This window comes from Oncorhynchus mykiss, chromosome 8 (genome assembly GCF_013265735.2).
Source record: "Oncorhynchus mykiss isolate Arlee chromosome 8, USDA_OmykA_1.1, whole genome shotgun sequence".
NCBI lineage: Eukaryota > Metazoa > Chordata > Actinopteri > Salmoniformes > Salmonidae > Oncorhynchus > Oncorhynchus mykiss.
In genome coordinates this window covers 61,565,542-61,578,070 of record NC_048572.1, presented here as the reverse complement: position 1 = coordinate 61,578,070, position 12,529 = coordinate 61,565,542, and the positions used below count along the sequence as shown (strand labels likewise).

Here is a 12,529-nt window from a genome sequence, read left to right as displayed (position 1 = left end):
TTCGAGTTCGTGATTTCTTATCGTCCGGGCTCTAAGAACACCAAGCCTGATGCTTTGTCTCGTCTCTTCAGTTCTTCAGTAGCCTCCACTGACCCCGAGGGGATTCTCCCTGAGGGGCGTGTTGTCGGGTTGACTGTCTGGGGAATTGAGAGGCAGGTAAAACAAGCGCTCACTCACACTCCGTCGCCGCGCGCTTGTCCTAGGAACCTTCTTTTCGTTCCCGTTCCTACTCGTCTGGCCGTTCTTCAGTGGGCTCACTCTGCCAAGTTAGCCGGCCACCCTGGCGTTCGGGGTACGCTTGCTTCCATTCGCCAGCGTTTTTGGTGGCCCACCCGGGAGCATGACACGCGTCGTTTCGTGGCTGCTTGTTCGGTCTGCGCGCAGACTAAGTCCGGTAACTCTCCTCCTGCCGGCCGTCTCAGGCCGCTTCCTATTCCCTCTCGACCGTGGTCTCACATCGCCTTAGATTTTGTCACCGGACTGCCTTCGTCAGCGGGGAAGACTTTTATTCTTACGGTTGTCGATAGGTTCTCTAAGGCGGCTCATTTCATTCCCCTTGCTAAGCTTCCTTCTGCTAAAGAGACGGCACAAATCATCATCGAGAATGTTTTCAGAATTCATGGCCTTCCGTCAGACGTCGTTTCGGACAGAGGTCCGCAATTCACGTCTCAATTTTGGAGGGAGTTTTGCCGTTTGATTGGGGCTTCCGTCAGTCTCTCTTCCGGCTTTCACCCCCAGTCTAACGGTCAAGCAGAACGGGCCAATCAGACTATTGGTCGCATCTTACGCAGTCTTTCTTTTCGTAACCCTGCGTCTTGGTCAGAACAGCTCCCCTGGGCAGAATACGCCCACAACTCGCTTCCTTCGTCTGCGACCGGGCTATCTCCTTTTCAGAGTAGCCTCGGGTACCAGCCTCCGCTGTTCTCATCTCAGTTCGCCGAGTCCAGCGTCCCCTCCGCTCAGGCTTTTGTCCAACGTTGCGAGCGCACCTGGAAGAGGGTCAGGTCTGCACTTTGCCGTTATAGGACGCAGACTGTGAGGGCTGCTAATAAGCGTAGAACTAAGAGTCCTAGATATTGTCGCGGTCAGAGAGTTTGGCTCTCCACTCAGAACCTTCCCCTTAAGACGGCTTCTCGCAAGTTGACCCCGCGGTTCATTGGTCCGTTCCGTATTTCTCGGGTCATTAATCCTGTCGCAGTTCGACTTCTTCTTCCGCGATACCTTCGTCGCGTCCACCCGGTCTTCCATGTCTCCTGCATCAAGCCCGTCCTTCGCGCCCCCGCTCGTCTTCCCCCCCCCCCCCCCATCCTTGTCGAGGGCGCACCCATCTACAGGGTCCGTAGAATTTTGGACATGCGTCCTCGGGGCCGTGGTCACCAGTACCTCGTAGATTGGGAGGGGTACGGTCCTGAGGAGAGGAGTTGGGTTCCCTCTCGGGACGTGCTGGACCGTGCGCTGATCGAGGATTTCCTCCGTTGCCGCCAGGTTTCCTCCTCGAGTGCGCCAGGAGGCGCTCGGTGAGTGGGGGGGTACTGTCATGTACTGTCATGTTGTGTCTTGTCTCTGTCCTTTCCCTTCACCCTGTCTCCCTCTGCTGGTCGTTGTTAGGTTACCTTTTCTCCCCCGCTTTCCCCCAGCTGTTCCTTGTCTCCTCTGACTACCCATTCACCCCGTTTCCCACCTGTTCCCTTTTTCCCTCTGATTAGGTCCCTATATCTCTCTCTGTTTCTGTTCCTGTCCTTGTCGGATTCTTGTTTGTTGTGTTTCATGCCTGAGCCAGACTATCGTCATGTTTGCTGTAACCTTGTCCTGTCCTGTCGGAATCTGCCGGTCTATCTGAGCCTACCTATGTTTGGTTATTAAAGAAGCTCTGTTTAAGTTAGTTCGCTTTTGGGTCCTCATTCACTCACCATAACAAATGGGCTGCCTTTAGTCAGGCCCAGAAGTTAATTGACAGCATGCCAGGGCAGATTGCAGAGGTCTTGAAAAAGAAGGGTCAACACTGCAAATATTGACTCATTGCATCAATTTCATGTAATTGTCAATAAATGCATTTGACACTTATGAAATGCTTGTAATTACATGTCAGTATTCCATAATAACATCTGACAAAAATATCTTAAGACACTGAAACAGCAAACTGCATGCATTTGGAAAACCGCAGACATTTATAAAATAAATGTAAATTGTTAATAAAAGTAGCACAAACAGAATATGCAATTGTGACAAGAATTGGTGAAAACATAATGAATGACTGCCCTCTATTGGTATTGCCTCAAAATGTATGCTCTTCACAAAAACCAATGGAGAAGAATAAGACAAGTACTGCCCTTAACCTCTTTAGGGTATGTGGGATGCTAGCGTCCCACCTGGCGAACATCCAGTGAGATTGCAGAGCCAAATTCAAATTCAGAAATACTCATTATAAAAATTCAGAAAAGATACTACTATTTTACATATTTTACAGGTTTAAAGATTAACTTCTTGTGAATACAACCACGGTGTCAGATTTAAAAAATGCTTTACGGTGAAAGCATACCTTACGATTATTTGAGAACATAGCCCAGCAGACAAATCATTACAAACAGTAACCAGCCAAGTAGAAGAGGTAAACAGAAATAGAGATACAATTAATCACTTACCTTTGATTATCTTCATATGGTGGCACTCAGAAGACATTCATTTATTCAATAAATGTTCCTTTTGTTTGATAAAGTCTCTCTTTATATCCAAAAACCTCTGTTTTGTTTGCGCGTTTTCTTCAGTAATCCACAGGCTCAAACGCAGTCACAACAGCCAGACAAAAAAATCCTAATTGTATCCATAAAGTTCATAGAAACATGTCAAACGATCTTTATATTCAATCCTCAGGTTGTTTTTAGCCTAAATAATCAATAATATTTCAACCAGACAAAAACGTAGTCAATATAAAAGGCAAACAAGAAAGGCACTCTCTCGGTCGTGCTCATGAAAAAGCTTTGTGACACGGCAGGATCCACTCATTCAGACTGCTCTTACTCCCTAATTTTTCAGAATACAAGCCTGAAACAATTTCTAAAGACTGGTGACATCTAGTCGAAGGCTTGGGAACTGCAATTTGAGTCCTAAGTCAATGGATACTGTAATGGCATTGAATAGAAAACTACAACAACAACAAAAAATCCTACTTCTTGAATGGATTTTTCTCAGCTTTTCACCTGCCAAATCAGTTCTGTTATACTCACAGACACTATTTTAACAGTTTTGGAAACTTTGAAGTGCTTTCTATCCACATCTACTAATTATATACATATCCTATCTTCTGGGCCTGAGTAGAAGGCAGTTAATTTTGGCACGCTTTTCATCCAAAATTCCAAATGCTGCCCCCTACCCTAGAGACATTAATCCTCTAAGGAATCAAAACAACAAAACAAATGTCTGGTGAAATTGTCAACAAATACCTGGTGAAAAGCAAACATTCCAGAGGAAGAAAATTATACCCAATGGTCAAGCATGGTGGGGGTAGTGTGATGGTTTGGGGATGCTTTGCTGCCTCAGGACCTGGACGACTTGCCTCAATAGAAGGAACCATGAATTCTGCTCTGTATCAGATAATTCTACAGGAGAATGTCAGACCATCTTTCTGTGAGCTGAAGCTGATGCACAGCTGGGTCATGCAGCAAGACAATGTTTCAGAACGTATAATCAAGTCTACAAGAAAATGGCAAAAAAATGCAACACTTTTAAAGTTTTGGAATGTCAAAGTCCAGACCTAATGCCAATTGAGATTTTGTGGTGGGAATTGAAACGAGCAGTTCATGCTTGAAAACCCACAAATGTTGCTGGGTTAAAGCAGTTATGCATGGAGAGATGGATCAACAACTACAGGAAGCTGGGGTCATTTCAGCTAAAGGTGGCACAACTAGTTATTGAGTGTAAGGGGGAAATTAATTTTTCACACTGGCGCATTGGTTATTGCATGACTTTGTTTATGAAAATAAATGAAACAAGTATTTTGTTGTTGTGTTATTTGTTCACTGAAGTTCTCTTAATCTAATTTCAGGTTTTGGTTGAAGATCTCATAACTTCCTATGGCTGCAATCCCACTACCGGGATCGATATGACAATTACCAGAGAAAATAGAGGACGCCAACTTCAAACCACAGAAATCTCATAATTACAATTCCTAAAACATACATGTGTCTCATACCATTTTAAAGCTATGCTCGTTGTTAATCCCACCAAAGTGTCCGATTTCAAATATGCTTTTCAGCAAAAGCACTACCAACGATTATGTTAGGTCTCCACCAAACCACAATAAGCACAGCCATTTTCCAGCAAAATATAGTATTCACAAAAAGCGGAAATAGAGATCAAATTAATCACTAACCTTGAATTATCTTCATCAGATGACACTCATAGGACTTCATGTTACACAATACATGCATGTTTTGTTTGATAAAGTTCATATTTATATAAAACAATCTGAGTTTACATTGGCATATTAGATTCACTAAATGCAAAAACATCAAGTGATTTTGCATAGCCATAAGGTTTCAACAGAAATACTCATCATAAATGTAGATGATAATACAAGTTATATACATGGAATTATGGATATACCTCTCCTTAATGCAACCGCTGTTTCAGATTTCAAAAAAAGTATACGGAAAAAATAACCCATGCAATAATCTGAGATGGCACTCAGAACAGTAGCCAAATTAGCCTCTATGTTAGAGTCAACAGAAACCAGAAAATACATGATAAGTGTTTACTTACCTTTGATGAACTTCATCAGAATGCAGTCCTAGAAATCCCAGGTCCACAATAAATGCTCCGTTATCTATGTACAATTAGCTACTTTGGTTAGCGCGTTTGGTAAACAATTCCAAAGTCACAAAGCGCGTCCTCTATATCATGACGAAATGTGTAAAAGTTCCGTAACAGTCAGTAGAAACATGTCAAACGAAGTACTGAATCAATCTTTAGAATGTTGTTTACATATATCTTGAACAACGTTCCAACCGGAGAATTAGAATTACTTCAGATGACCGGTGGAACGCAAGTCCTTCCCCTGTGAACGCGCCTGGTGAAAGCATAGTCCACTCATGGCAGTGGTGACTATTTCCTGTCTCATTCGACCCCCCTTCACATTAGAGACATCAGACAAAGTTCTATTGACTGTTGACATCTAGTGGAAGGCGTGGGAAGTGAAAACTCCTCCATATCTCGCTGTAATTTCAATGAGAGCTTGGTTGAAAATCTCCCACCTCCAGGAAAAAAGCAGAAAGTGGAATTTCTCAGGTTTTTGCCTGCTATATGTGTTCTGTTATACTCACAGACATAGTTCAAACAGTTTTAGAAACTTCACAGTGTTTTCTATCCAATACTAATAATAATATGCAAATATTAGCAAGTATGACTGAGGAGCAGGCCATTGAATATGGGCACCTCTGTGCACCTTTCATCCAAGCTACTCAATACTGCCCCTGCAGCCATAAGAAGATAACATTCACTATAAATGTTTTTTTTTTGCAAAAGTAGAGAACATTTTAGCAGCGGCAAATACTTTTTCACGGCACTGTATTTCCCCTTAAATATGCCATATGTAAATCTTTCTGCCATTTCCTGGTTGCTAAAATTAGAATAGTTTGCCAAATTTCAGTTTATGTGACAAAACAAGCAATCATTGAGTAGAGTACCATCTAAATCACTGTGAAATATATTTTATATAACCAAAAATATTGTATTTTCAGGAGTTTGAGGCTGGTGTACAAAACCGAAAGTAAAAGATGCAAAAATGAACGGGGAGAATAGAAATAGCGTACATAGAAAATATTTACCACTTCTTAGACCTGCTTTGAATGAGAATGACAGATCTATAACTCACATTTCTATGTGAATAAGACAACAATCGGCCCCATCAAGTGCATTTGGTGTGTCATCATAGTGGTCTCTGATTCTGACTTGTGTTCGGACTCACTCAGGCAGAACAAACTTAAACTTGCGCCATTTTTCAATGCTGAATTGAATGTCATTAAGAAAACAGAAAGGTGTCATGTATTTTCTTTCTTAATCTAATCTGGTTACAATATTTTTGCTGGTAATGTAACTTATTACAGTTACTGCTTTTTGTAATCAGTTACTCCACAACCCTGGGGATGGTAGACAACCAAATATGTTGGAGTGTGTCCCTTTCAATCCTTACATTGTAGATGCTACAAATACACTCCATTCATGTTATAAATGCATTATGAAGACAAGGACAGTTGATCTGGAAATGAAGCCAGGGTTAGGGTTATGGCCAGGGTTAGGGTTGATCCGGGGTGTGTACAGGAAGCTAGGGTTAAGGTTAGTGTTATGACTAGAGGGGTTTTGTGTTTTGGACATATTCATTAATGTGCCTGTTGATAACTTTCTCACCTTAATCAGATGTTAAATATCTTTGTACGGTGTGTCTAAGTTTCCTGTCACTGTGGGTCGGTCCTAAGTGCAAAGTAGTACAAAGCAGAGTCTGTCACTTCAGCAGAGGAGATCTCCAGATACACAAGTTTGGCCTTTTTATCATGTTCCAGAGTAAACTCTGGTGTTTTGCAGACATTAACTGGATGTACCAGAAGAGAACAGGAGATGGACTACTGGTAGTGTAGTTACAGCTGGGTGTTACTAGTCCTCCGATAAGGGCAGTAACATATCCACTCTGCTGGTCAACAGCCTCATCACATCTGCACTCTGAAAAAGTTATAATAATTTTGTTTAATAATCAATCATATGTAATAACTTATTAGCTAAAATTCTGGCAAAGAGAATAGGAAGGAGAAGCAGTATACTGTACCAAAATAGCATGCAGCCAGGAAAGTAAAGTATTCCTAAGACAATGTGCATTGTGATATAAGGATAGAGGAAGAATGGACTGTTAATAGACTTTATGTTCCATCCACTGTAGCTGAGAAGTCTCATAATTCTGGGGCTCTACATTATGGGAGGAGCTTATTGTATATTAAATTGTTTAGTTGGATTGTTGGGGGAAATGATACCACACCGAAATGTGCAAAGGCATGCCGAGTGCATCATTTAACTTTGGGTCATACCATGGATCATTAAGCTATCTGATTTGGAATTTTTGAACCCCTTTAGGTACACAAAAATAACAAGATGTTTTGAAAGCCCAAATGGTACGCTACAAATAGAAGTTGGCACATCGACAGTGACAGTATCATCTTTCCATAGAGTGGTCACATACATATTTTAGGCAAAACCGTTCGGACACTATCAGTTCCTCTTGTCATGTTATTCATTGCATACCTTAGAGAGCTATTTATAACTTGTCAGCAATGAACAGATCAACAAGCCCATGTCAGCTAAAGTTTTTTTTAAATGTTTTTTTAGCCCATTCATTTTTTTGTCACTCAAATATCACATGAATAAACATCACGTGATGTTCCACAATGCTGGAATGTGGTCGCCGATTGAAAATGTTTGGGATCCCCTGCTAAAAGGAAGCAAAACAACACCACAAATGTTCTTCATTCTGTAATTATTCAGACTAGTATCTATCTAACAGGAAGAAAATGTAAAGTATTATTTCCTCAGTAATATTTAAGTTAAATGTGTTTTCTTGCTTCTTTTTCAATTAATGTGTATATTCAGGAAAAAAATGTATGTATTAATGTACTCTAAATAGTAACTGATTGATCAGAATACAATGCACTGTTCACCTCCAAGGGTCTTGACAGGTTTTTGTACAGTGTGTCTGGGTTTCCTGTCACTGTGGGCTGCAAGGCGCAGTGGTACAAAGCAGAGTCTTCCAATTCAACAGAGGAGATCATCAAGTCAACACGGGTCTTCTCTTCATTCAGTCTACCAGTGTGTCGTGGAGTCGTAATGGATGTATTCTGTACATACATGCTGCTTTGTTGGATCAAAAGTAGACATTCTGGTCTGGATCCGGGGTATTGACGGTACCATTGCAAATTGAAAATGTTGCCCTTGTAGTTGCAGGCGAGAGTGATGTCTGTTCCTTGGAGAGCATTGACTTCAGGCTTCAATGGAGTTATTGTTTCCTGCTCCATACTATCATCTGCAACAACATAAGTATTGTCATTGTGTTAATGTTAATTTCTAAAGAGAAAAAAATGTGGATTAGGTGCCCATAAAGTATAACAAGAGAAAGAATTTAAACTTTCCAATAAAATACCACTTAGTTTGCAATGCAATCATTCATTGAAAAAGCAATGTCACTGTATTCAAAATGTTATTTGGTTTAACCTGAGTATTCAGCACTCACCTATAAATGCTGACAGGAGCAACAGTAATATGAGTGGCATCCTGACACAGACTAGATAAACTAACTGAGAGATAAGACAGTGAGAAAGCTGAGTAGATCCTCTACAGAGACATCCTCATGGTTGCAGGTATACCCAGGCTATACCAGTGTTTGACTATGAGGCCCCTCCTCTGATAACTAGATATGTAACTCTTCTTCTGTGGTTGGTGGTTAAGGGTTTTCAGTTCCTATTGGCCTCCTCCTTAGATTATTTTAGACTTAAATCCTATCTGAAAATGTCATATTTTTGCTGTTATCTTTGTTTGTTTTTTCAATAGATCCACAAAACTATACAATGCTATACTATATATACCTATATATATATATATACCTATACTATATATATCTGCAAATTTGTGTCAGGCTGTCAGAGTTTTGTAGGAGGAAGTGTTTCCTGTCACTGTGGGCTCTATGGCTCTATTGCACAGTAGTACAGAGCAGAGTCTGTTACCTCAGCAGAGGAGTTCTCGAGATCCACGCAGTCAGTTTGAACCTGAGCTGACATGTGAGGAGGGACATTTTTCTGGACATATCATGATTTTGTGATGAGAATCAGGAGCTCTGGTTTAGACCTGGGATACTAACTATACCACTGTAGATTGTCTACAGAGCCAGTGTAGATGCAGGATAGTGTGATGGTATCACCCTCCACACCACCCACCATAGGCCTAGTGGGTTTGTCATCTTCAGAACTGCTACTTAGTAGTACAGAGCAGAGTCTGTCACTTCAGCAGAGGAGATCTCCAGATTCACATATAGACATGTGTCTGCAATACAAAAATGCAATGCAAAACCTATGCACTTACCAATGAACATTGAAAAAAGCAGAATTGCGAAAATCATCTTCAGGGGGTCTGAATGGCTGGCTTCATGCGCTGTCAAGTAAGAGTGTATCACTATCCTCTCTTCAATTGTAGACTACATATTGTAGACTACATACTGTAATGTCAAAGCACTCATTGACTATGTAGCTCTACCTCTCTACACTAAAGAGAGTCAGGTATTTTAGTTAAATTGTCTTTCTGGGTTGGATTGCTGCTAAATGTCATCTTCATGATTTTGCTCTAGTTCTGAATGGAAGAATGTCAGCTCATGACTGCCCTCTATTGGTATTGTCTTAAAATGTATGCTGTTCACCAAAATAAGAACAATAAGACAATTACTGCTCTTCATCCTCTGAACAGTGGTTCCCAAACCGTGAGGCGAGGGGTCAGCCAGTCCGGCTTTAAACTCATTCTAGAAAGTTGTAAAAGTAGAATGCACAAGCTGCAATTTTGAAATTGGGTAGTGCATCATCAGTTCCTCTTGTCATTTTATTCATTGCATACCTTAGAGAGCTATTTATAACTTGTCAGCAATGTACAGATCAACAAGCCCATGTCAGCTAAAGTTTTTTTATGTTTTTTATCCCATAAATATTGTAAAAAAATGTATCACTCAAATATCACATGAATTAACATGGCAGGATGTTCCACAATGCTGGAATGGGGTGAAAAGGTTTGGGAACCTTTGCTAAAAGGAAGAGAAACAACACCACAAATGCTTTTCACTCTGTATTTATTCAGACTGGTACCTTGGATCATGTTATATCAGAACAGGAAAATGCAGACAATATTATTTAGTAGTTCCTGAATAATATTTATATTAAATGTGTTTTATTGTGGAGATGCAGGAAAAAAATATATGTATTATATATATAATGTGTAATGTAATGTACTCTAAATAATAACTGATTGATCAGAATACAATGCACTGTTCACCACCAAGGGTCTTGACAGGTTTTTGTACAGTGTGTCTGGGTTTCCTGTCACTGTGGGCTGCAAGGCGCAGTGGTACAGAGCAGAGTCTTCCAATTCAACAGAGGAGATCATCAAGTCAACACGGGTCTTCTCTTCATTCAGTCTACCAGTGTGTCGTGGAGTCGTAATGGATGTATTCTGTGCATACTTGTTGGTTGGTAGGATCCATAGAAGACATTCTGGTCTGGATCCGGGGTACTGACGGTACCATTGTAGATTGATAATGTTGCCCTTGTAGTTGCAGGAGAGAGTGATGTCTGTTCCTTGGAGAGCATTGACTTCAGGCTTCACTGGAGTTATTGTTTCCTGCTCCATACTATCATCTGTAACAACATAAGTATTGTCATTGTGTTAATGTTTATTTCTAAAGATAAAAAATACATGGATTAGGTGCCCATAAAGTATGACAAGAGAAAGAATTGAATCTTCCCAGTAAAATACCACTTAGTTTTTAATGCAATCATTCACTGAAAAAAAGCAATGTCACTGTATTCAAAATGTTATTTGGTTTAACCTGAGTATTCAGCACTCACCTATAAATGCTGACAGGAGCAACAGTAATATGAGTGGCATCCTGACACAGACTAGATAAACTAACTGAGAGATAAGACAGTGAGAAAGCTGAGTAGATCCTCTACAGAGACATCCTCATGGTTGCAGGTATACCCAGGCTATACCAGTGTTTGACTATGAGGCCCCTCCTCTGATAACTAGATATGTAACTCTTCTTCTGTGGTTGGTGGTTAAGGGTTTTCAGTTCCTATTGGCCTCCTCCTTAGATTATTTTAGACTTAAATCCTATCTGAAAATGTCATATTTTTGCTGTTATCTTTGTTTGTTTTTTCAATAGATCCACAAAACTATACAATGCTATACTATATATACCTATATATATATATACCTATACTATATATATCTGCAAATTTGTGTCAGGCTGTCAGAGTTTTGTAGGAGGAAGTGTTTCCTGTCACTGTGGGCTCTATGGCTCTATTGCACAGTAGTACAGAGCAGAGTCTGTTACCTCAGGAGAGGAGTTCTCGAGATCCACGCAGTCAGTTTGAACCTGAGCTGACATGTGAGGAGGGACATTTTTCTGGACATATCATGATTTTGTGATGAGAATCAGGAGCTCTGGTTTAGACCTGGGATACTAACTATACCACTGTAGATTGTCTACAGAGCCAGTGTAGATGCAGGATAGTGTGATGGTATCACCCTCCACACCACCCACCATAGGCCTAGTGGGTTTGTCATCTTCAGAACTGCTACTTAGTAGTACAGAGCAGAGTCTGTCACTTCAGAAGAGGAGATCTCCAGATTCACATATAGACATATGTCTGCAATACAAAAATGCAATGCAAAACCTATGCACTTACCAATGAACATTGAAAAAAGCAGAATTGCGAAAATCATCTTCAGGGGGTCTGAATGGCTGGCTTCATGCGCTGTCAAGTAAGAGTGTATCACTATCCTCTCTTCAATTGTAGACTACATATTGTAGACTACATACTGTAATGTCAAAGCACTCATTGACTATGTAGCTCTACCTCTCTACACTAAAGAGAGTCAGGTATTTTAGTTCAATTGTCTTTCTGGGTTGGATTGCTGCTAAATGTCATCTTCATGATTTTGCTCTAGTTCTGAATGGAAGAATGTCAGCTCATGACTACCCTCTATTGGTATTGTCTTAAAATGTATGCTGTTCACCAAAATAAGAACAATAAGACAAGAGAAATAATTGAATCTTCCCAGTAAAATACCACTTAGTTTTTAATGCAATCATTCACTGAAAAAAAGCAATGTCACTGTATTCAAAATGTTATTTGGTTTAAACTGAGTATTCAGCACTCACCTACAAACGCTGAGAGGAGCAATAGTAATATGAGTGACATCCTGACACAGACTAGATAAACCAACTGAGAGACAAGACAGTGAGAGAGCTGAGTAGATCCTCTAAAGAGACATCCTCATGGTTGTAGGGACACCCAGCCTATACCAGTGTTTGACTATGAGGCCCCTCCTCTGATAACTGGATATGTAACTCTTCTTCTGTGGTTTGTGTTTAAGGGTTTTCAGTTCCTATTGGTCTCGTTTTTGATGTAGTCTTGGTTTGTTTTTTCAATAGATCCACAATACTATACTATGCTATACAATATGTACCATCTGCATATTTGTGTCAGGCTGTCAGCTTTTTGTATGAGGAAGTTTTTCCTGTCACTGTGGGCTCCATGGCACAGGTTTACAGAACAGAATCTGTCACTTCAGTAGAGGAGATCTTCAGATCCATGCGGTCTGTATGAACCTGAGCTGGAAGGCGAGGATCAGTAACTCTGGTTTAGACCTTGGATACTAATGATTCCAATGTAGATTGTTTACAGAGCCAGTGTAGCTGCAGGATGATGTGATGGAATCACCCTCCACACCA

At 40.6% G+C, this 12,529-nt stretch overlaps 2 gene segments (V, D, J or C); both read right to left on the bottom strand.

Moving 5' to 3' along the window:
• Positions 1 to 7,609: 7,609 nt before the first annotated feature.
• On the bottom strand, positions 7,610 to 8,398 carry LOC110530287. The segment is given in 2 exon segments: positions 7,610 to 8,059; positions 8,267 to 8,398. Coding segments are annotated over 2 exon segments (444 nt in total).
• A 1,581-nt stretch (positions 8,399 to 9,979) lies between these two features.
• On the bottom strand, positions 9,980 to 12,086 carry LOC110530288. The segment is given in 2 exon segments: positions 9,980 to 10,427; positions 11,957 to 12,086. Coding segments are annotated over 2 exon segments (444 nt in total).
• Positions 12,087 to 12,529: the final 443 nt, after the last annotated feature.